This window comes from Dermacentor albipictus, chromosome 1 (assembly GCF_038994185.2).
Source record: "Dermacentor albipictus isolate Rhodes 1998 colony chromosome 1, USDA_Dalb.pri_finalv2, whole genome shotgun sequence".
NCBI classification, from domain to species: Eukaryota; Metazoa; Arthropoda; class Arachnida; order Ixodida; family Ixodidae; genus Dermacentor; species Dermacentor albipictus.
The window spans coordinates 27243478-27268672 of NC_091821.1; the positions used below are offsets into that span (position 1 = coordinate 27243478).

Sequence of the window (25195 nt, forward strand, 5' to 3'; positions counted from 1 at the left end):
CATGACCGGGGTTGTTGGAGAGGTGTGGGAGAGGCCTTTGCCCTGCAGTGGGCGTAACCAGGCTGATGATGATGATGACTCCTTGCAGGATGGTTGCCTCTCATCAGCAGGCATACGTAGAGCATGTCAGTTCCATTGCTCTGAAATCCGCCTAAAGTGGCGTCATGTCAGCGGGGGCCGTGCAGCGCAGAGGCACCGAAATCGTTCCACGCCGCACGCCATGAGGCGTGCCTGCACTATACGTACGCGACTCCATCTCTTCGAGCGTCCGCATGTGTCCCTGCACCATTTCCTTGCAGTCCTTCATCCGTTCTTTCTAGGGAAAGGGACGAGAGAACGAAGAGAGAATGGTGTTTTATCAAGTCCGAAGTAATCGGCCAAGTTACGAACATCAAAACTGAATGTGTGTTCTCTTCGAGTAATCTAATGCCATAATGAATCCTTACAACACGAAAGCATGCCTCTTTTGCCCCTTTCGCGAATAGTCATGCCTTTTTTTCAAGAACAAGTGCACATACTCATGAAGAAAATAACATTAAAAACAAAAGAAATGAAAGTCTCCGCAGACTTACCACACAATACCGATTACTTCAACGAATTTTCTGCAACGCTAGCCTTATATCGAGTGCAATTATAGGCTCTACAACGGCTTTTCAGGATTCGGTAAACACGGGGCGAGCTTGCGGCGATTGCGTGCGATCTTCATATTTTCGTGCTTGGTAGGCGAGGCGAAGTATAATCATGACAGATATTCTGCATTGTAGAACGAATTTTCATGGCCATCACCTTTGTAAACGGGGTGATCACTAGTGACGCCATAGGCTCATTCTCTTCCCTTTCTTCTGCGTATATTTCTGGCCCATTTCGGCCCTTTGTACTGTGTTGCGTTGCCTTTACGCTACCAATCTCCCAGCCTTTTTTTACTGCTCTCCATATTACTGTAAATCCGAGGCCCGGTTTCATAGTCTTTCGTTCGTTCGTGTTTCTTTTTATTATATGGTATTTAGGATATATTGTTGCCTTTAATAAGCGCCGGCTACTCCTTTTCACATAGGAATTTTAAAAAATAAATCATGATAAAAATAGTGAAACCATAACAACACAAATTCCAGTAACATAAGTACACTAATGTCACACTATAACTGAAAGACAACTCCAAATCATAAAAACACCAAGTCCAGTCACGTAAGTACACTAACGCCACACTAAAACTGAAAGTCAACTAAGTTACACAGCAACACAAAGTCCAGTCACATATGTGCACTAAAGTAAACAAAAAGTCCGGTCACTCAGACAGACTAAAATCAGGGCACATAAGAAATCACAGATTAAATTCTTATAAAAGTACAGAAAACCAGGCATTGGATTGGCTAAAGTCGGGTAAACGAAAAAATATAGAATGCGCTGTCACATTTTAACTTTCCGAGAATAATGCTCGCTTCAAGATATCTTTGAAGGGCCAGTAACGCTCGTCTTTGCAATGAGTATGTTTGCCAAGCACCTAAGATTTGCCTGAGGTTGAGGTGCCTGCGATCTAATGCGACTAAATCAAGTGCTTAGCGTTCTCTGTCTGTGTCTTGTCGCGAACATTCTACTATAAGTTGCTATACTCCTTCATCTGCGTGGCCACAAGTGCATTCCGCACTATCAGCTCTTGAAATTTTATGTAGAAAGTACCGAGCCGCAGACAGTGAATCAGCGTTTCAAAGGCACTGGTTGTATTTCATGTGGACGGGATCTTAAATCGAAGTGATGGGTCAATGTGAAATAAATGTGAAGGTTTCAAGTTCTGATCAAATCATGTCACTTTGCAACCACGGGCTTGGGTTAGAGGTAGGTCATGTGTGGCGTTATTAACATGCACTTGTCCAGCTGCCTTGTCTGCTGCAGCATTCCGAGAGATATTGCAGTGGCCAGGTATCCATTGGAACATTACTGTGCGATTTTCTTCACTTGCTTTTGTGAATTCCTTTAGTATCTCGTTAATTAACTCCATGGTTTGAGAATTGCTGATGTCGCTATGAAGTGAAGACAAAGCTGTCTGCGAGTCACAAAGGTTGATTCCCTGTGCCGCTTTTTGCATTGAATTTATGTAGTGTAATAAAGACAATATTGCAAAAAGCTCTGCTGTTGATGACGTCGTGTGAGTTAGTTTTAACATTTGTATTTGGTTCCACTCTGGAATGACTAAGGCAGCTGTAGAATTGTTTGACAAGCCGTCTGTATACGCTTCAATATAGCCACGGTATCGAAAGTATATTTGGTATAACGCCAGTTGTTGTGCTGCTAGCATAAACATATCTTGTTTGCGTTGCACCACTCGCCTTTCAACAGGCAGGAAGACTGAGAAGAAGCCGTCAAGAGCAACGACCTTCAAGTCCAGCTTCGGGCTGTCCAAAGCGCCTTCGACAGGGCTGGAGATCACGGTCTCCCGCCCCTGGCCCGGCCGGCGACTACGACAACGTAGTCCCTTAGGACCAAATGAAGTTTCTTGTCTGTCTGTCTCTCTGTTTGCGAATAATTCCCCTAACCGAAAATTTAATTTTTGGAGCTATATACACCAGTCGACATGGAGGGTAAGAGATATCTGAGAACCAAAATTCGTGATTTGGTATATAGGTCTTTGTGCACCAGAATCATCGAATTGAAGTTCGCCCTGTCTCTCAATTAGGGCACTTACTAGCGGGTGCTTTTTGGGCTGCACTGAAACGCGAAAGTAATGACAGGTTATCAACCGTCCTCATAATAGGAACTGGAGAATGACGTGCCTCTGAAATTACTAAGGAACTTGAGGTTGCTCGAGGAAAGCCTAAGCATGCTCTAAGGCTCCTAGCTATTAATCATTGGAGTCTCTCTTCAGATGAACGGGAGATTCCATGCAGAACATGTGAAGAATATGCTATCTTTTACTTTATAAGTGCATTATGTCGTTTTAGTAAGGATGAAACCGACCCTCCCTCGTAAGCGTTCTTTGCCATTGGCCCACCGCCTTCGCTACTATTATGTCCAGCAGCAGGATTAGCTAGCATTTGCTCTTATGAACAACTGTAGCGTTTTGGTGACTACGGGCTGTGGACATGAACAACCAGTGACGCTAGCATCCGCGAACACGAAACAAGTGCTGAAACGCAGTTTTTCATGAATAACTACAACACAGCTCAAGGAACCGGAGCTTAGACGTGGAAGTTGATTGCACCCAGGCATCCGTCACGCATGTAGCAATACAATATTTCGTCCCCCCTCTCCCCTCCCCTTCTTTTTTTTATCCGAATGCTTATAAAGTTCGAATAATAAGAGCCTTCATGAATGGTCGTTTTATGCAGAAAAGCGCAATCTGCAAACAATGTACTGCGTGAAGTAGCAGAATTTAAAAGCCATGACACATCGTTTAGATACTGTTTTCATCTCTTTCAAGCAGCGCGTCCCTTTATAGCACAAAATAAAATTTGTAGAGTCTCGTGGTTTTTAAAGAAAAGGCAAAACTTAGGCAAAATGCGCTTCTATAAGCTTACCCACATTAGAAAAAAATGAAGAAAAGTAATAACACGCCTGCCCGAGCGGGGGCCCGTGAGGTTCTTGCGTTCGCAGGTGTAGCTATGTGATAACGCAAACGTGAATTCTCTGTTACGATTCCAGAAGTCGTATTTTGCAGTCATATCCATTTATTCCTTTTATTATTATTATTTTCACCCATGGTCACTGGCTAGGATGACCTTGCTGCTGTTATTGCTGGGATAGGCTACACGACGTTATGGAAACGAATGAGAAATGGAATTGATCAATCGAGAGTGCGGCCCCAGCGTAAATATGTCAATTTTTTTCGTTACGTTGGTAATGAAATTCAGCGGTCGTTCGCTCACAGTAAACTACGCCAATGCTTGCGTGACTCCGGGAATCGTTTAGGGAACTTCGTGGCACCCCAAGCAGGTGGTTCAGCGCAGCAGCTGGATCCAAAAGTACCCGTATTCACAAAACCTCCTTACTGTAGAAATGTTTGTAAAAGAAACTTCTAGCCAATCCAGATGATGCACATATAATTAGCGAACGGCGGGCGACTAAAGACCAGGAGCACCTATACGAACGAAAAGCTTTGTAAATAGGGGCCCAGGGCCAGTGCTTACAAGCTCCTACGCTAGAAATGTTCGTAACAATTCCAGACAATCACGATGCTGGGCATATTATTAGCTGAGGCGGCCAGCCAATGAGAAAAAAACGAGAAGAAAGGGAGTTAACCGAGGGGCCCGATTTTTATTAGTCATATCATAAGAAGCCGACAAACACTGGCACCGAAGACAACATAGGGGAAATTACTTGTGCCTAATAAATGAAATGAAGAAACGATAAATTAATGGAAATGAAAGTGGAGGAAAAAATGGCTGTGGCTTAGCTAAGGTTAAGCCCAGGATGCGAAGCATACTAGCCTTTATTTTAACGCGACAGCGTTAAGGAGCTCGTGTCGCAGAAAAGCCGGTGTCGTCGGCGTCGGCTCAGGCGTGCGGCGCTTCCTCAGGCGCACATTTCGTTGTCGCGCCGGACGCTGCGTTGCTCGACGCTCACCGCGTCCGATGCGGGGGGCGACGCCGCGAGCGACGGCGCGAGTTGGAGCCCCGTTTCTCCTCTGTCGTGACGTCACGGTGTCACGTGGTATTGAAGGCGACACCGCCGCGCCTGGGGAGCTGGGTTGAGCTCTCGAGCGACGGCGCGAGTTGGAGCCCCGTTTCTCCTCTGTCGTGACGTCACGGTGTCACGTGGTATTGAAGGCGACACCGCCGCGCCTGAGGAGCTGGGTTGAGCTCTAGTAATATGCTTCGCATAAAAACAACTTGCCGCAGGTGGGGAACGATCCCACAACCTTCGCATTTCGCGTGCGATGCTCTACTAATTGAGCTACCGCGGCGCCGTTTCTCCATCCACTTTCTTGGTTATTTACGTTTCCTAGTAGAACCCTGGGAGTGTTAGCCAGCGCCACCACTTACAGATCTTGGCGGCGGATCCACGTAGAACATCCTTTCTGCCGCAGGCGTCACGAGGACGTGATATTTTTTTTTTGGGGGGGGGGGAGTGAAGGCAACCGGTCAATAAACCCACACATGCTACCTAAAGGCATCAATGTTGCCGGATTCGAGACCGTCGTTATGTAATAAACGGTAAGAAAGGGGGTTAACCGAGGGGCCTGATTTTTTATATGACTTGACCTCTACACAGCTCTAAACCAGTTAGAAGGAAGACCTTTCTCACTGGACAAGATCTTGGCACCATGGCCTCGCATATCACAGAGCTCGGCAAATGGTCCCAAAAGCACTACTGCGATTTGTGAAGGCTACCGGACTGAGCGGCCGTCTGTGATAGGGAACTGTCAATATGTTGGCGACATAAACAGTTGACTTTCTCTTCGTATCTTAATATTTTCCTCCCCTTTCCCCCGGAACAGAGTGGCCAACCGGCCTCAGTCCTGGTTAACCTCTCCATCTTTCATTTGTCCTTCCCTCTCTCTCTTACGGAGCATGGCGAACACCTTCCCTCCACCTGGCTTGCATGAGAATGATGATGACGACAACGACTACAGAGGCCGATGTCTCCTCATTTGAAACTTCTTTCTTCATCGCCGTGTCTGCTTCCTTTCGTACACTCAAAGTATTGGTCGAGCCTTTTCCTCGCGCGCCTGCGCCGCACCTCCATCATCGCGGTCTTTTTCGTATTCAATTTTCGTGGCAGTAGTGGTTTGCCGCCGTTTCCCGATTCTGCTCTATTCCGGATGAGAGACTTCCCGCTCACGCGTATCCCACATCACACTTTGTAGAAGTTGTAATTAATTACTTGCACCATATTTAACTAAATTTTAACCCGGACGTGGGTCCGTCCGAAAATAGTTTATTCTCTTGAGAGAGCGTGTTAGCGCTCTCCTATGGATCGAGTGCGTTCACTTTGCTAAGACACGCGTTAGGATGAACGTACCTCACGTGGGTGCGTACGTTGTGCGTGTGTGTGTGCGCGTGTGCGTGAGCGTGTGAGCGCGCGTGTGTGCGCGCGTGTGCGCGCGCGTGTGTGCGCGTGTGCGCGCGTGTGTGTGCGCGCGCGTGCGTGTGCGTGTGCGCGTGTGTGCGCGCGCGTGCGTGTGCGCGCACACACGCACGCGCGGTCTCCAGTGGTGCGTGGGCATGTGCGTGTGTGTGTGTGTGTGTGTGTGCGTGTGTGCGTGTGTGTGTGTGTGTGTGTGTGTGTGTGTGTGTGTGTGTGTGTGTGTGTGTGTGTGTGTGTGTGTGTGTGTGTGTGTGTGTCTTCATATAGCCAAATTTAAGCAAAGCGATCTTGCAGAAGTGCATACGCAATCTATTGACTTTCTATCGTCATGTTTACTAGACTTATCCCGCAATTAAACATTAGTCAAATTTGGTAGTGTACGCAAGTGTGCGCATGCCTGCGGCACTCACCTGCAGTTTGTGGGTGATTCGAGTGAGGAGCCGCACCGTGACGTCTGGAATGTCGGGGAACACTTCCTCGAAGTAGCAGCATTCAGGCAGGTGCTCGGACAGGGCTGACGCCTACGGAAGCCCGCAGATGACGCGGCACAAATTATATGTATTGCAGTGCCAATTCTTGTTTGCTTTCACATCAAATAAGTTTTCAAAGAAAGACTCCTGTAGGCAACACGAGAATAATAGCTCTTTACAAAGCAAAAACCAACCACTCTGCAGAAGCAAAAAAAAGGGAGGGGGGGGGGGTCGAACAGCTGAACTGGGGAAGGTGAAATGATGCCTATTACATTTACCTATTATCCCCAAAGTAACGCTAACCCTTTCGTTATATTTACACCCTTCCCCATTTGTCGACCAAAATCATGCAATATAGCTCAATAAGCGAATATATATTTTGCTTAAACTGTTACCAAGTTAGTCGGTTCACATGCCAAATACGTGTTTTTCAGGTCGTTTTATTTGTTTATTATGAAGAACCTTTTTAAGTACATATATCTCTAACCTACCCTTAATACATGTAATGGAACTGACGTCATCGCTGACGAACAGTTAAACTAGCGAACAATCTTCTTAAGGTTCTCTTAAGGAAAATAAAAAACCTGTGAAACATTTGTGCAGAAATCATCAAAGACGATCGTCAAAGTAGCGAATAGCTTCTGCGGTCTCCAGAAATCAAACGGACGCACTAGCGATGCTTCCGAAGTATACTGCATGCAGATTTCGATAATGATGTTTGATGATGGTGGCACAAATAATAGTCGACATATTTTGGTAGACGGTATGACAGCGCAGCATTAAAGCTCCTAATACCCCTTCCCCCCTTTTCGCCCAAGACTCGCTCGCACCGGATATAGTATATCGTTTGCAAAGACTTGGGTATATTTCGGGCAGGGGTAAACCAGACCCTATGAAGCGTCCGAAGTGTGTGAGAACTTGTCTTTGATGCACGAGTTGCTCGCATTTCCGTACTTCTGCGAAGTATTATTTTTTAACTTTTTCGAACACTGTGTGTGTTTTTCTTAAGGTCTTAATCGTGGCTCATTGTGCCTGATATTTCTTCCACGCATCCCCCGTATGTTCCCATGCCCAACGTCCTCCTCCTGTTTAGTTTATGTTAATGTGCGACATGCATCAAACAAATGACAGACATTCATAGGTCTATGCAATAGCGCGAGTGAGCAAATTTTCTGGCAACGCGCGCCTACTCAGATTCCTCTTTTACGAAATTTGCACCAATTTTTACAAGAGTCCGCGGAGGGTGTTATGATTGGGGGTTCAATCCCATCGCTCGTGATCCGTTGTCAAGATTGGAGTCCGGCATGAATTAGAAGGTAGCTGGCCCATGCCATCGTCCAACTTATCCACGCTGAGGACGTTGATGAAGGGAAGGACTGCTTCTCATCGAGAACGAGGAATATGGGTTTATTTACAGTATTTATATCAGTCTAACATGAGTGTTTGAGAAAGTACATCAGTCTAACATGACTGCTTGAGGGAGGGTGTCCTGAGCAGCCGCACAACAGCGGTTTTTAAACACTCAGTCCTCTCCCGATACAAGGTGACGCGAACGTTCGTTTAGTCATCGCAAACTAGCCGCCTCTTCGCGGCACATTTTACACACACACACGCACACACGCATACACACAGGTGCGATGATCCGGAGCCGACGTCAGAGGGGCTTCGTAGAACTCGGAGCCGATCCGGGTAGCGCGTTGTCTTGCGTCTTGGTTGGTGCGTGGGAAGGAGCGTCCGTCGGCGTTCCTGCCGCAGCTCCCCCGCCCGTAGGATATCAGGTCCTCTTTGTCGTGTTGCGCACAAAGCCTGCTTCGTCGAACTCCTTCAGTCACAACGCCGACGAGGCTAGAGCGTAACGGTGACGGTTTCAGCACAAAGCCTGCTTCGTCGAACGCATCCTAGCTGAAGCGACGGAGAGTGGAGGATGCGCATATTGTTCATGACACAAAGTCGACTTAGTCACGCCGTGGCTTGAGGTTGGCGGCAATGCTCCCGGGATGTTGCCTCCACAGTCACAACTGGTTGGCAAAACTTGCACTGCAGCTGGCTGTTCTTAACAAGGGGAAAAGCTGGCGCGAGTCCATTTGCTCATCTTGGCCTTGGCACGCCAGTGTTGCGCAGCACTAATCAGCACGCCGCGTGTCATACGTATAGCCGAGCATGAAGCAGGCTCCGTAGATGAGTGACGTGATGTTCTGCAGTTCCCTGCGAGGCTGCGACACTATATTTGAGCCCCTCGCTGCCCAGCCAGCGGAGAAAAAGAAAATCCCCGACAAGCTAGCAATGCAGCTCTTGTTCAATTTTCTCTCGAGTAGTTATAAATAAATAAATATTCCACAACACTTTGAAAAAGAAAAAGGATGGGCGAAAGGAATATTGTGTGCGCGCCTCGCCTCCGGCATTCAATTTAGGAATAAATATGGAGCGGGAGAGTCGTTCTCGCTCTCGAAAATTTTCTGGACGACTGCCACGGGCGCGCCAGCATTGCGTGTGCTCTGCGCGTAGTAGCTCTTCGCGTTCTAATTCAGAAAGTCAGGAGCGCGACTAATTTATGCGAGACGACTGGGCCAACAGATAGACATCGGAGAAACATGGCTCACGACGCACGTTTTTACACAGTATATAGTGCACACTGACTTAAGAACAGCTTACAACAAAGCAGACTGCGCTCTTTTCTTCTATATTCACATGCAGCTGAAACGCAGAGATAAGCACGAATAACAGCTGCAGCGTTACGCGTTTGAATTTGAACCACTTGCTTTGTGGCGCTTAGTAGCATACGTCACAAAATGCTTTCGTATAGCTCAGTGCGAATTGACCGTGTCATTGCAGGGGGTGTAGACGCGCTAAACGTTAAGGTTATGTTTCGTATACTTATCGGTGCATACATCCGTACTTGCAATTCTACCTTCACCGCGAGACGAACAGCCTCTCTGTATTGAAAGTGGGTTGGAACACGTCGATAAGCTTCCCGTCCACCGATTTCTACAGCGCGTGGGACCCACACAATATTTTGTTCTTGCCGGGATCATCCTTGCGTTCAGCTGAATCACTCTGTGAGTATACACCTAGCATGCAAACAACAGGCGTGCCATACTTGCCCGGATTCAAACTCGATATCCAGCAAAATTCCACGCGAAACATAAGTGCCGAAGTACACTCCGCCCATCCTCTCACCTCGCACAGCTTGTTGCAGTAGTGTGCCACGCGACACCGGGCGCAGGGCTTGAGGCTCTCGCACCTGCACCAGGGAACACGCGCGCAGAGGCATTGCCGCGAGTTTAGCAGGGAACGGTGACAAGTCATCAATAACGCTCTCTCCCTTAAATCGAGCCGACAACCAGAAGTCACTTTCATTGGGCACCCGCAACCTCTGGCGCCCTTCGCTATACCTATCTGGCATTTATACGCGACGTTAAGCCCCTCTTTGATCCACTTTACTGTTTACTCCATTCCTTGTAATGACTTGCTGACGACTTGAACTTAAAGTGCTTAAAGATTGATCTCTTTCTCTCCCACAAAGGGAGAGAGAGAGAGAGAGAGGAACAGAGGCCTTGTGTGCACGCACAGTAACGTGAAAGCAATGCGTGCCAGTTGAGTGCCGGGTTGAGACAGCTTACGACCCGCAGCAAGGAATTGTTTACATGAATATTTTAAACGCGGGCGGAGACAGCAGCGGCAGCCTTTTAAAGGGGCCCTGCAACGTTTTTTCGACCGCCTTCTGTGGCACTGGAGTACGTTTATTATGGAATACTGAGATGAACGCAGAAAGAATGATAAAAATTGGCAAACGGGAACTTGAGTTATTCGCCATCAAAGTTCGAAATCCGAGCAGACAACGAAGGAAAACTTTCCCTTTCGCATTTTTTCATTTCATTTTTCATTTCATTTATTAATACTGTCAGCCTCATTGAGGGGCTATAACAGGAGTGGAAAAAACGGAACTGAACAGCAAAATAAGTAGTAAAGAACATATTTAAAAAAAAGATCATCTCGTGAAATGCAAACATAAACAAAAACAAAATTGCATCACTCAGAAATCAGAACAGTAATCTTATACAGCAGCAATCTGATCTCATCGACCTATGCTAGTGCCATAGATGAAATTATCTAAGTGGCGTAGGAATTCAGCTAATGATGTCTCCTAATGACTCTCCTAGGGACCTCACTGGTTGTTTCCAATCACTGCGCGCCTCTTATAGAGATATGCATGAAGTCTCGCCTCGTAGTGGCCTTTACACACCTCTATTTTCGACGGTGGTGTCACCATGGTTACAACGAACCACGTACGTCGCACAAGTTAGCAGACGCTCCCGTGATTTGTCGCGTAGTGTCGATGGTAGCGACGTTTATAAAGTTTATAGTGTTTATAACCTTTACTTTCCGATCAATACAGGAGCGGGAGAGAGAGAGAGAGATGAAGAGGAAAGGCAGGGAGGTTAACCAGATATTAGTCCCCGGTTTGCTACCCTACACTCGGGTTGGGAGATAAGAGCTAGAAAGAGGACAGAAAGGAAAGGGCCAAAAAAAGAAAAAATGGACACACAGATAGGTTCATGCGCAATTACCACAGCTACATACCACAGCCCAGAGGGCATTATGCTGATACCCAGAGCGTTCTCGTTGAAAAGGTCTCAGTACACCTATTGTCACCATGCAGCACAATACAAAATGACGATGGAGGAGATGGGAGTAAGAGCGACAATCACTGATTGCGCGTCTCGTCTGAATCGCAAGTCGTCGTCTGCGCCTGCGTACCTTCACAGAATGGCAACATGCCGGTGCCCTTGCAGTTACCGATTTCAATGCATGGGTGCTATGGGAAGCTTTTCCACTAGAGTTGGTTATACAACTAAAGCTCGATCTAACGAAAACAGATTTTACGAAGTTCCCGATCTAACGAAGAAACTTACATTTCCCGGCAGGTACCCATAGAGTTCGATGTTATCATCAACCCGAATAAACGAAACAAACTTGGCCGAACTTGATTTAACGAAGTTTTTCCTCAAATAAATGAGTAAAAAAAGCGGTGATTTGTGTCTAATTTTGACACAGACGAGTTCTTCGAGAGTGCGCACTAAAGCTGTCACGTTCATATGGTCACATCCCTAGCTTTATTTTGACGAGGCTACATGCCGCGCCCATGCACAGAGCAGCCGATTCAACACCGCCTCGGCCGGGGTGGTGGTTGCTTTCGTTATTTCATGAGGGTTTAGGCGACAGATGGCTCGATTAGCGGCAAATACAATGCCGCGGTAGCATTTGCGTGTCACTACGTTACAATTCTAGATTTCGAAGGACCGAAAAATTTCTTTCTTGATTTTAGGAGCTTCCCGATTTAACGAAATAATTCATGCGTGGTCATCACTTCGTTAAATCGAGTTGCAACTGTAGACGTTTTCATCGGGGAAGTGAGAACCTCCTCTCTGAACTGTTGCGCGGGAGTACAAAGGCACGTGCGGGCAGCGTCTGCAATGCTTGAAGGACAAAACCAGTAAAAAAACACAAAGGACAAGAGGAGAGGTTCGCACCACAACGACTGGACTATCAACTGAGCTTTATTAGAAAAGGGCGTAGTCCCAGCAAGGCCAGCAGAGCATGCGCAACCACATCATCGCTAATCACAGAGCATGAAAAGATATGATATCGCATTCATCGTGACCGACCTATAAATGCAAATTCTTTTTCAAGTAATCGCACCAAGGTAGTACTAATGCAGTCGTCACCTAATAAACTGATGTAGTGCGCTTCCAGGATTTCTCGCTCTTCTATGCCCTTGCCCCTACCAAGAATGGTTAAATTGCTGAACAAAAGTCTGGCCTTGCTGGGTCTATGCCCTTTTCTAATAAAGCTCAGTTGATAGTCCAGTCGTTGTGTTGTGAACCTCTCCTCTTGTCCTGTGTGTTTTTTTACTGGTTTTTTCCCTTCAAGTGTGTACCAACTGGCCCGGATTTCAACCATTATGCAATGCTGTAGCGTGGATGTTCATGCGCATTTACCACAGCCCAGAGGGCGTGTGGCGACACCCAGAGCGTTCTCGTTGAAAAGGTCTCAGCACACCTATTGTCACCATGCAATTCTTTTCAAAATACGATATTCAAAAGCAGAAATACTTTTGTGTTTGGTAAAGCATAAAGTATGTTTTCATTTGTTTAAAGGTGACTTAGCTTAGACCATGCGAATGTTACCTACGGCCTGGCGTGTCAAGCCAATCAGAACGCGCAACCACTGGCGTTAATGTCGCATGTAACATATGTCACTTCCACTTCCAAAAATCGTCGTTGTGGGTATACCTGTGGTCGGAGCAGGAGGCGGTTTCTCCGGTCAGATAAAATGACAAATACTTTGCTTTCAGCGTTCTCGATGGCTTTACGATATCGCCGCATTCCACTGCGCAAGGAGAAGCGATGAAAACGGCATGCTTAAAGGGTCTTGCAAGTGACCAGAATGTGTTGCGAGACGTTGATGAAAATGATATGAGCATGAGTTATAGTGATAGCATCCAACACGCTGTTCACGATTTAAGTAGGAATTATAACTTTAAATTGGAAAAGAAAGTCCCAAAAACCAGTACGCGGCGAGGCCTGGCAGAGAAATATTCGTACTTCGGATGCAGTACCTGAGGTTACTGTACGTAAGTGGGCTAGTTATTAAGAAAAGCATACTTATTGCTTAAAATTGCAGTTCGTATATTATTAGGTTGTTGCCCTTCATGCATTGCGCATTACAAAGTAAACAAAAAGTGCACGCTAACGAGCTGTTCAATGCATCGCGGCGCACACGAGGGCTGTCGCAAGCGCGCAAGTTTGCGAGTTATAGTATACCCCGAATTCTGTGGTCTCTGCGAGATACAAAATGTCATCGACGAATTGTGCCGTAAATGCGTACCAGCACTGCAATAATAGCACTACTTAGCTTGGCTAGGCTGAAAGAAAAAAAAATACCAGACGCATGCAGCCAGCAAAAGCGTGGCCTTCGACTTCAATTTGTGTTACTTGGAGGGAGCCGTCGCTGGGGTGTAGATTCGGACACCAACTATTATTGTAAAAATAACTCGGCGCTTCATAAAACATGAACAGCAGGAACATCGGCTTGACAAACAAAGTATGACTTTCTTACATCTAGAGCCGCACCCACCAATGCCGTCGTATAATCGCTATCCCCTATCTTATCCCCTATCCCCTATCCTATCCTATCCTATCCTATCCTATCCTATCCTATCCTATCCCCTATCCCCTATCCCTGTCCTATCCCCTATCGCTATCCCCTATCCCCGTTTCCGACATGTTTCTTGAGCACGACTGCATCCTCAATGCAGATCGGAAAATTATGAAAAAAAATGTTCCACGGCGTTTTCGGCGTTATCACTATATGATTGGACACTCAGAGCAGTAAGCGTTCCATTGCACAAAAAAAAAAACGGGCACCTTAAAATTGGTTTTCAGTCCCTTTAATTTATGTCACAGGGGAGAAAGCGGGACGCGGCAACATAACGAGTATTTTGCTGCCTGCGAACTGCCGTCCCGACACCGCGTTTACTTAAATGCAACAGGCAAGCAGGTCAGGCTAAGTCAATTCTATACTCCGTGCCACGCGGACTCACCAGTTTAACTCGACGCCCGCTCAGCCACAACCACCTCTCAGCCCGACCGGCGAGAATTCACGCAAGCCACGCAGGGCATTTTCGCTCCGAGCTTGAGTTAGCTGCCGTGCAGCGTACGCAATAAAAAATGCTGCACCCCTAATGGTGCTAAAAGAGAGTTTTTTTTTGTCTTTACGCCCTCCATTGCATTCACTTTGCACCAGTGTATACTCATAATACCCAAAATACAGGCGTATGCGAGGAAAAAGAAATAAAAAGGTTAACACCCACAAGGTTGCTGAATAGATGTTTTAAAATCAACACATGTTGTTGCATCCTTTACACACACTGTATGCAGGGTGTTTATGTTCACCCTATAAGAAAAAGCGTAACGATTGTATTTTTACCAATGGAAGATGCGTTCTGATCCTAAATTTCTTATGGAATGAAGCAGCTTGATGATGGGAAAGCTGCTTTTTTCCCTTTAAAATAACTACTTTGTATGGTAAATAACAATCACATTACGGGATATTTTTGTATGTCAGCCCATTTATTTCTTTGCAAGGCTAGTTTTTATTTCTTTTCCTTTTTATTTCTGTTTTTTTTTTCATAGCTGCACTAAATATTCCAGGCTGCATTACTACTCCGATAGAACAAAGAACAATGAAATGCAATTACATACAACGACGTTGCGTTTCCGGCACCTTATATACGACCAATTTGCACACACCCTTTACGCCTTTACAATGAAACGATCTGTATAACGAAGGTCGCCGTATGTCCCGCGGCCGCATTCCTATGTTTCATATGTAGTGTGAACGCCTCTATAGCGAAGACTACACTACAGCAAAATTGTCTGTACAACGAAGGAATTCAGGCGTATAGCGGACGGCTGATTCGTTACTTTACAACGAACGCACGTAGCGACGCCACCGCTGCTCTCCACAGCTGCGGCGCGCCTAGAGAGAGCGCCGCAGTCAGCACGACGACCGCGTGGCAGAGCCTGGACTCTGCGGTATCTATGGCACAGAAACACCATAACGTGCTTTGGCGAAATCATCCTGGTGAGGAAGGAGGCGAAGGTAGCGGTGATAGAGAGCCTGTCGACGAAACAATTTTAACAAGGGAGGCAAACAGGCAGCATTCGGCGCTCTGTATATTATGCAAAATAGAAGTGAGGCGTGCAGACAGGACACAAGAGTAGAGAAGTGGGCAAGTGGACGTGTTGTCCACTTCTCTACTCTTGTGTCCTGTCTGCACGCCTCACTTCTATTTTGCATAATGAATCCTTACCAACAAGCTCAGCTTTCTGTCGTTCTAAGCTCTGTATATACTACACCTTGTGTCGCTCTCTGGTTTCACCGCGGTGCATAACGTGAGCAGTGATGCCGTGAGGTCGGTTGCAGTTGCACATTCCGTTGGACCAATTGTCAACAAGTAAATCAGCTACTTGTTTAACTACCTCTTGAATTCGTGTTAAATAAAAGTTTCAGTTTGCTGAGCGTGCTCATACTATATGGCGGCTCTAATGCAAGCGGCACAGTATCCGATCTATACAATAAAGTGACCTGTATAACGAAGGATAGTGCAGGTCCCAAGCGCTTCGTTATAAAGGCGTTTGACTTAATATCAAAAGTGTTGCCGGGCTCGGGCAGCGCAGAAGTTGCAATAAAGCATCACGCAAGTTTCGGAACGAACTATGTATACACCCGGCCACGGCGCACCCGGCCACCATGAAATCTGAGAAAAATCTGAATAACTCCGCAGCCTCACAACGCACCCTGGTATTTGCATTTAGGGCCTCGACTAGAATATGCTAACAACATTTTCGTGTACAGTTTCACTGGCTACTACTACAGGTTGTTCAGTAATTTAACGTTTTCTGAGATCCCGTGGTCTGTAAACTTTTGTGGCCGGTTGTACTTATACCAACATCATTCTGAAGAGCTGCAAGGTGTCTGCTGTATGGCGTAGTGATATTAGAGCGTTTGGCTTCCATGCGAAGTTCCTGAATTCGAATCCGTGTATTTCTTCAGTAACCTATATAGATGAATTATTTGCGCTTTGATTGAAGTATACGTAGTAGTGTGAAGTATAACATGAAAACTATGAGGAGTGCCTTTTTTTTCATTTTGTTCCTATAGTTCTAACACCGTTCCTTAAGTGTGTTTATCTTAGCACCCCTTTTTTGAGGCCATGGCATGTCACCATAAGAATATATAACCGTGCAACAAACCAAAAGTAGACTTAAGCGTGATACCTTCTGCGTAGATTTCGTAAAGATGTCAAGAAGGTATCGATGCCACCCGAAATTTCTATAAAGTAGAACCAGAGGGTGGTGTCCGCAATTCCTAAACCAGGGAAACATGCCAACATCCTCAGCACTTTGCACACTGCAAGCAAGTTAGCCTTTACGCGGATCCCCTAACATCTTGAGAAAAAAAAAAAGAACCGAAATTTTAGCTGCGCAACAATGAATTCCAACAAGACATTTATGCATCTATAGACAGCCTCTTCTTGCTCTACCGTTTCGCAGGGGCACGGTGAGGCAGGCAATTGTACCAAGCATTCTGCTAGACGCAGGTCTATAGGCTATCTACTGGCTCCCCCCTGGACGCGACCACCCTACCTGGACTCCGAGCAGAAGCACGAGTGACTCAAACAGAAAGTGGAAGAGTGAGCTAAGCGTGAATAGAGTGCTTTAGTTGAGCGTCTTTCCGGTAGCTCCGCTCTGAGTCGCCCTGCTAAGCCACAGCGGAGCGGCGGGCGATTTCCACGTTTTAGTTGTACGTTTAGCGTAGCGGTGCGGACCTTTTGTGGTTGCAGCGCCCTCTGGCCAAATTCAGGGTAATGAAAGAAAATAAAAACACCCATTGGTCACTTTTATAAAGTAAAACGTATATATATATATATATATATATATATATATATATATATATATATATATATATATGACTTATTCGTCCATGAAGTATGTAGCCGTGCGCTTGTAATGCGTTACCGGTCCATTTTATCCAGTGGAAAATAAAGCGCCGTCTTGGGGAACGCCACGTGATAGCCAGCGAGCTTGCTTTCTGCATCCAATCCAATCCTTCCTGACGCCAACGCTAGCTAACGTGCTGCGCAGCCCGTTCTGCTCAGGCAGCTTGTAAGCGAACCGTGTTTGTCGCTCCGCTGGCCCGCTTGCGGCTAAGCGGAGGGTGCATGCGCATTTGCACTTCCGCTTCACTTAGCTGCTGAGCGGAGCGCAAAAACGCCAAACTAGAACACTCTAATCTGCCTCGCGATGCCCTACCCAACGGAATCGTTTCTGAGGCTCAAGTCTTGGATCACAAGGCAAAAACTGGCTCAGCCCTCACAAGACGACATCATGGCCAATCGGCACGCATACACCGCCTCAAAGCAGGCATGACGTTTCAGTCATGAAGAAGGTATGAAGCAGGCAACTTATAATCGATGAACACGTTTGCACAGCGAAGAGGAGCAAGACACCACCCGTCGACACCTCAGCATCAGCCTTGAGGTGTCAAGTACGTTGTTATGATCGACCTGTCAGGTGTGAAAAGCATTCAAACGGGCTTCCCCACGACAACATAATTGCCCTCTTCTCTGAATCGACGCCACCTCGTTCTCCACGAGCTGACACAAACGGATAGAAGCAGAAACCGAACGTCAAGACGACGTCACGCTTTTACCCGAACTGACACAAAAGGATAGAAGAAGAAACCGGAGGTCAAGACGACGTCACGCTCTTTCCTGAGCTGACACAAAAGGATAGAAGCAGAAACCAAAGGTCAAGACGACGTCACCCCTTTTCTTCGAGCTGACACCAAGGATGGGCAAAATGGAAAGACAGGCTCCGGAAGAAGACCGCGATGACGACAGGACCGCCAGAGGATATTTGAGGCCGTGCTGGCCCACGTGTTATTAAGAACCGCCCGAGACTCAGATGAGAGTTACATCCATGTACCAATGAAGTGAATACAACCTTTTTTACTTTTTGAAGCGAAGCTTTCTTTGCCTCTTCCTTCGACTTTCCCACTGCTGCTGTGGGCTGCTGCTGTCGCGCACACTGCGTCGAGGGGTGGTTCAGAGCGTGTATATACATGACAGGAGCGAGTAAGCAAGGAAAGGTGACGGGAGAAACTCGTTTTCACCCCACCGCGTCGAATGTGCACAATGCCCTTTGGAGCTCCCTGGCCGTCGCCATCATTAGCCGCTTGACAGCTGTAATTATCCGTGACTCCCCTCAGAAGCATTGCAACTGCAGCGCTTCCCTTTCTACTAACGTGCGAGGCCAAAGGGGACGCAGATAGAACTGTAGAGAAGAGGAGAAGAAGTAGAGGGAGAAGAAGAGGCAGTTCCCATACAAGAGAAGGGGGAGGCAACGTTAGAAAGCAGGGAAACAGTGGTGGCGCGGAAAAAGGATAAGCGGAAGTTCAAGGTATGGTACAGTGCGTTGCTGCTATTTCTGAAAAATAAACGTCATGCAAATATGTCAAGCGGGCAACTTACGGAGGGCGTGCAGAAGCAGAGCCGCATTAATTAAAGCGCACCGCAGGGTCCAGGTGACACTACGGAAGCGGTCGACCGTCAAATCAACACTTCTGCGCCCGGCGCGTTAGCTTTGCGGCTATGGAATTGCTAGAGGTCATGGATTTGATTCCAATCGCGGCAGCCGCATTTCGACGGGGCGAAATAGAAAACGTATGGGCACTTAGATTTTGGGACACGTTAAAGAACATCACGGTCTCAAAATCAACCCGGAGTCCCCCACTACGGCTTGCCTCATAATCCGAGTGTGGTTTTGGCACGTACAACCCCATAAATGCAATTCAAGTTTCATACTTCTGCCACAATGCGATGTGCCATGTGAGAAAACGACAACGCTCAACCTTCTCCGAGGTTATAAAATATGGCGCACAACAACGCCTCAAGCAAACACCGCTGCCTGTGTGTTCTGTGTACTACGCAGAGAAACAGCAGTGGTGCACGCAAGGTAACGTTTAACATCAACTCACCACTCTCGTGTCAGCCTAAACATTGAAGAAATTAGGATTTAGCAGTCAACATCACCGCTAATTACCGTCAATCAAAGCATCCAACACGGAAAGCTTCGCTTACACCGATTCCCACAGTGCGTGGGATCTGCATATTTCTTTTTTTTTTTTTCATCACCATGCCCGGCTTCGTCGTCGTTTCCTGATTCCTGCGGGGAAGACCCACCTCACCCAGTCGAGATCATATCAACGTATACTGTATGTGATACCGGTGCCCGTCCTATAATATACTTACGGTCAGGGACGCTGTGGGAGTACCCTTGCATACTTAGAGACAAGCACAAAAACGTAGCATTACTCCATTTCATGGGCGGCATAGTAGAACGCCATGTCTCTCAGGCACCAGGCAAGCACGTGGAAACAGCTGAGAACAGGATCGACGCACTCACACACGACAGAAAAGTCAGCTGAAGATATCCGAGTTTTACAGTTCACATTCTAAAATGAATACTGCGGTGCAATGTTCACGATTCGCTGTGCGGATTCGCTGTTCACTCCGCACAGCGAATCGTAGTATTCCGCAGTATTCGTAGTACTCCGCAGTATTCATTTTAGAATGTGAACTGTAAGACCCGGATATCTTAAGCTGGTTTTTCGGTCGTGTCACTGGCAGCTGGCTTTTCTGTCGTGTGGCACTTGCAGATACACGGCTGCAAAGTCACCGTATACGGAGCCGGAGCAATGAATGCGGAAATGAGACCTTCGCAGACGTTCTTGACGTGCACCCCATGACACCCTCTGTCTGTCTCCATTATCACGCTAATTTTCCCCTTGCAGTAAAATGCGCCCGTTTTATTATATACGCTTTAGTATTACGAAAAAAGCAATACGAAATATGTCCCTTCTTTTTTGGCCCGCAACTTTTCTCTGTTCTGCGAATCTCTACGATTCAAAAAGCCAACCCACTTGGCATGCGCGTCGCAAGGACAGTAACGGAGCAGTCATGTTGCGCACATTATGGACTCGAGCAACGCGAGCGGACATCAGTCAGCGTCTATTTCAGACGTAATGAAGAACCACCTCTAGTCACTTCTTTGACCGACCACAAGAAAAGGGTGCAAGGGCGGTTGCAATTAGATAAGGAGAAGAGATACGCGGTGCCGGCGAGGAACGAAGCTCCGCTGTCAGACGTCGTGCCAAGCAAGAGAAAAAATCACCGCGCACGCGGCTTTTCGCTTACACTATAAGTAAACAAGCGCGCGCCCACTGCAGAGGCAGCTGGCGCGTATTTTGGGGGAGGTGCATGGTGCACGCAACAGGAGGCCGTCAGTCTTTCGCGAGCGGCAGGAACGAACGTGACGGAACTCCAGCGGCGATGCCGCGCTCCGCTCACTCACCAGGCTGTTCTGCGCAGTGTTGGCTGCGTGACAAAAGCCTCCAACGCGGCGAAGCCCGTCTTTTTCACCATTTCGTGCTTCGCCGCGGTCTTTAGCGGTTCGTTCACTTGCCTTCCGCCTTCATCGGCTGATGGCTAGGACATACAAGTTACATCGTCGGAACTTGAGGTGTTGAACCATGAGCGTTACTGCTATTGTCTGAGTTCACTTTGTTTGAGGCTGCTTAGGGCCACAACTATACGTTAACTAAACGTTCCTGGCCTTACGCACGACCAGGCACGTACCCAGGATTTTTTTTCGGGGGGGGCCCACCACCTCCATCACCACCATCATCATCATCATCATCCTGTTTTGGGTTTACTGCAGGACGAAGGCCTCTCCCTGCGATCTCCATTTACCCCTGTCCTGTGCCAACCGATTTCAACTAGCACCCGCGAATTTCCTAATTTCATCGCTCCACTTAGTGTTTTGTCGTCCTCGATTGCGTTTTCCTTCTCTTGGTACCCATTCTGTAACCCTAATGGTCCAACGGTTATCTAACCGGCGCATTACATTACCTGCCCAGCTACATTTTTTCCTCTTGATGTCAATTAGAATATCGTGTATACCCGTTCGCTCTCTGATCCAAACCGCTCTCTTTCTCTCTCTTAACGTTATGCCTAGCAATCTTCGTTCGATCGCTCTTTGCGCGGTCCTTAACTCATTCTCAAGTCTCTGCCCCATGTGTCAGCACTGGCAAAATGCACTGATTGCACACCTTACTTTTCAATAATAATGGTAAGCTTCCAGTCAGGAGCTGGCAATGTCTGCCGTATGCGATCCAACCTATTTTTATTCTTCTGTGAATTTCCTTCTCATGATCAGGGTTCCGTATGATTAATTGACCTAGGTAAACGTACTCCTTCAGTCTCTAGTGGCCGACTGGCGATCCTGATCTCTTGTTCCTTTGCCCGGCTATTTATCATTATCGTCATCTTCTGCATATTAATATTCAACCCCACTCTTACACTCTCTCTGTTAAGGTCTCCATTCATTTGTTGTAACTCGTCTGCATTGTTGTTGAATAGAACAATGTCATCGGCAAACCGAAGGTTGCTGAGATATTTGCCGTCGATCTTTACTCCTAAGCCTTCCCAGTTTAATAGCTTGACTTCTTCTAAGCACGCAGTGAATAGCTTTGGAGAAATTGTGTCTCCCTGTCTGACCCATTTCTCTATAGGTATCTCCCTGCTTTTCTTGTGTAGAATTAAAGTAGCTGTAGAACCTCTGTATATATTCTTACGCGAAGGACGAGCCAGTAAGACGAGAAACTATTTACAGATTATATTTACAACAACGGTTGCAGCGCTGACCGGTTCGATTCACAGTGCGAGCCCAGTTCGTTCTTCCTCCTCTTTTCTGGAATGATGGCGCCCACGCACCTTGTTCAAACAAACAAATACCACACGCATGTAGCAATATTTTTCAAGCTTTTTACGTAAGCGTTCTGTAGTCCTTGATTACGTAGTGCCTCTAGACTGCTGGTATCTCTACTGAATCAAATGCATTTTCGTAATGTATATAAGCCACATATAGAGAGGCTTATTGTACTCTGCAGATTTCACGATAACGTGATTGATGACATGGATGTGATCCATTGTAAGGTATCTCTTCCTGAAGCCAGCCTGTTCCCTTAGTTGACAAAATCCAGTGTTGCCCTTATTCTATTGAAGATTATTTTGGTAAATATCTTATATAATAGTGGGAGCAAGCTAATGGTCCTATAATTTTCCAATTCTTTAACGTCTCCCTTTTTGTGGATTAGTATGATGTCTGCATTCTTCCAGTTTTCTGGGACCCTTGCAGTCGATATACACTTCGTATAAAGAGCCCCCAGTTTTCAAAGCATTATGTCTCCTCCATCTTTGATTAAATGAACTGTTCTTCCACCTTCTCCTCCCGCTCTTCATCGTTTCATGTCTTGCAGCGCCCTTCTGACCTCATCGCTAGTTATAGGAGAGTTTATGTATCCTGTTCATTGCTGTTTTTAAGTGAGGTATCGTGACTCCTCTGGGTACATACAGGTCAGCTTAGAATTTTTCCGCTGCTTTTACTGTATCTTCGAGATTGCTTATGATATTATCCCTCTTATCTTTTAGTGCATACACCATGGTTTGTCCTATGCCAGGTTTCTTTTTTAGTGATTTCAGGCTGCGTTCATTTTTTTACGGCTTCTTCAGTCTTTCACATGTTATAGTTTCGAATATCAGTTATTTTCGCCTTGTGGATCAGTTTTGACAGTTCCGCCAATTGCGTAACGCTGTGCGGCCGCCAGTCCCATACAACCGCGTAGAGCGCAGGACTCTGCGATTCTAGACGTACTGCGCTCACATAGAAAGGTTAGAAAAACACCCACATATGCACAGCAGAGAAGTGGCTACGTGAGGCGGTTCGACCGATAACTGTAGAAGCGTCATTCAAAGCAAGTAATTATTCTCCACTTCCGGCGGCGTTTTCTCTACTTCCTTTTTAAATAAAAAGATGTTGGTCCATAAATATTCTCATAAACAACGGTTAACATTTTTATTATTCGCTTTTGCTTGCAGTTTGGTTGTTGCGTTGGCTCTCTCCCTTAGTAGATTGCTTAATTTCTCAACTCCTTGCGATTTTTGTTTCCGGTTTCCAATTTTGCACGAGAAGTGCTATACAATTAAGGAAAAACAGACGAGGTAACTGGCGACAGTCATCTTGCTTATGGGTTTAAGGGTTATTGCAGGGTTTCATGATGGACGCTCTTTCACATCATTTTATTTCCCACCTTATCTAACCCATATCACGTGTATATGGTTCCGGGCATCTGCCAGCGTCGCGGCGAGCCGTAACTCAAGGAAATAATGAAGCAAAGGGAAAGGTTAAACGCAATTGGTGTTTTCTCCGGCCGCAACTCGTTCTATGAGAGTACAGACCAGCTGAGTGACAGCCGCATCCCTCTCCTGGTCCCAGGATCAGCCTAAACAAAGAAGGTTGAACTAACAAAAGCAACAGCTATGCGCATGACGGTTGAATAGATGGTGACAGCTGAGCGCATCGCGAGTTAATCGCGCGGGTGCGGAATCTATGAGAAAACTGTCCTTCACATTACAAGAAATGCCGATAACTACCGCCATCTAAAAGGAGTGAAAAAGGCAGCATAAGGCTGACCGATGAACAGCTGCCAAGTCTCAACATTAATCTGGCGGCGCTTTAGGAATGTGTGAGAAGTGGTGGCGTGGGTGGGGAGGGGGGGGGGGGGTATGCCACTTGATTTCGGGGGGGGCCCGGGCCCCCCCGGGCCCCCCCCTGGGTACGTGCCTGCGCACGACTTTTTACTGTGCAGGTTAGTACAACTGACAGGCTCTCTTTGCGTTTTCGTTGCACTGTCGTTGCTGCCATATTGTTTGGTAGTCGCTTGTTGCGATTGATTGTGTTGCGCATATCTGTACCGCTTAGTTGAATTCTGCGCAATGCCTACTGTTGCTGAGCTGAACAAAAAAGTTATTGAGCTTGAAGCCAGACTCGACGAGTGCCCTGATGATTTGGTTGACGCTATCTTTAACAAGTTCATTGTCAAAGCACATCTATCTGGTGTGAACTTCTCTGGTATAAAACAAAAACAAATGACTGAGCTGGTAGCCAGCACTGAGCACATGAATGACTTTGTGGAAAGCTTGCGACAGGATAACGCCTCTCTGATTGCGGAGAACAAGGCACTGAAAGCACAAAATGCGGCGCTATCTCATAAAGTGGCGCAGATGGAGCAATATTCACGGATTAACAACGTCGAGATCAAGGGAATCCCGGTAACGGAAGGTGAAGACTGTGCAGCAATCATGCAGACTATAAGTGATAGGATTGAGTGCAAACTGGCGCCCTTTGATCTTGACATTGTTCACCGTGCTGCGACCGTGAAATCTGGTACAAAAAATCTGCTTGCTCGATCGTTTCTGCTCCCGAAAGAAAAAAAGCTGATTTCGTTACCAAGGCTCGGAAGGCTAAACTGTGCCTAGGGGCTTTATTCTCGACACGCATGGCGGCTGCACGGCTGCCATTATCCGCCATGTTGAATCTCTGATTGGCTGTGGAGAGCTCACGTGCCTTGAAATTTGTGCCGGGATACGGAAGTTTTGCGAACCGCAATTTTGCGTTTTCATCAAGATGACGAAACGTGACCTGCAGCTGCAAATTTTATGGACTAATACATTTTTTTGGTCCTTGGCGGTTTGCGACGTTGGTGCTTCCAAAAGAATGTGAGCGGTAGCGTACAGATGCCAGTGCAATGCATCTGCAATTTCGCGAATATGTGGTGGCGACCCAAGATATGCGCCATGCCAGCTAGTTGGCTGAAGGAATATGCTGTGGGGAGCGTCACAGGAAGAACCGTTTCGTAATTAAACGTCAATTTGACGTTGCGTGACGTTGCGTTGGGCCGCCATTGCAGAGATTTTCTGCCAAAATGTGTGGCGCGACGAGCCGCGCGAATCATGCTAATGAGCAGCCATATGCAAAGGCGACCGAGAGTAATGCGTATCGTCACATTTTCTCCGTCGTTTGGCGCCATGAAAATCTTTTGTTCATAACGCGTGCTCATAGTATTTGCATCGCTCTCGGGTGGTGTAGGCAGTTGTGTTTTGGACCATCATATTTTAAAAGAACGCGTATATAAGAAATAATATTGGTTGAACATAGCAAACTTCCTGCAACGTTGTC

The 25195-nt window shown here is 46.7% G+C and overlaps 1 protein-coding gene across 1 annotated transcript in view; it reads right to left on the minus strand.

Moving 5' to 3' along the window:
* LOC135909426 (histone-lysine N-methyltransferase SMYD3-like) overlaps positions 1-25195 on the minus strand; it is a 58600-nt gene that overhangs the window by 23788 nt on the left and 9617 nt on the right. Inside the window, exons 2-4 of the mRNA XM_065441382.2 lie at positions 9669-9732; positions 6432-6542; positions 247-316 (exon numbers count right to left, since the gene is read on the minus strand). Coding sequence (XP_065297454.1) covers positions 247-316; positions 6432-6542; positions 9669-9732 — 245 coding nt within the window. The remainder of the gene's footprint in view (positions 1-246; positions 317-6431; positions 6543-9668; positions 9733-25195) is intronic.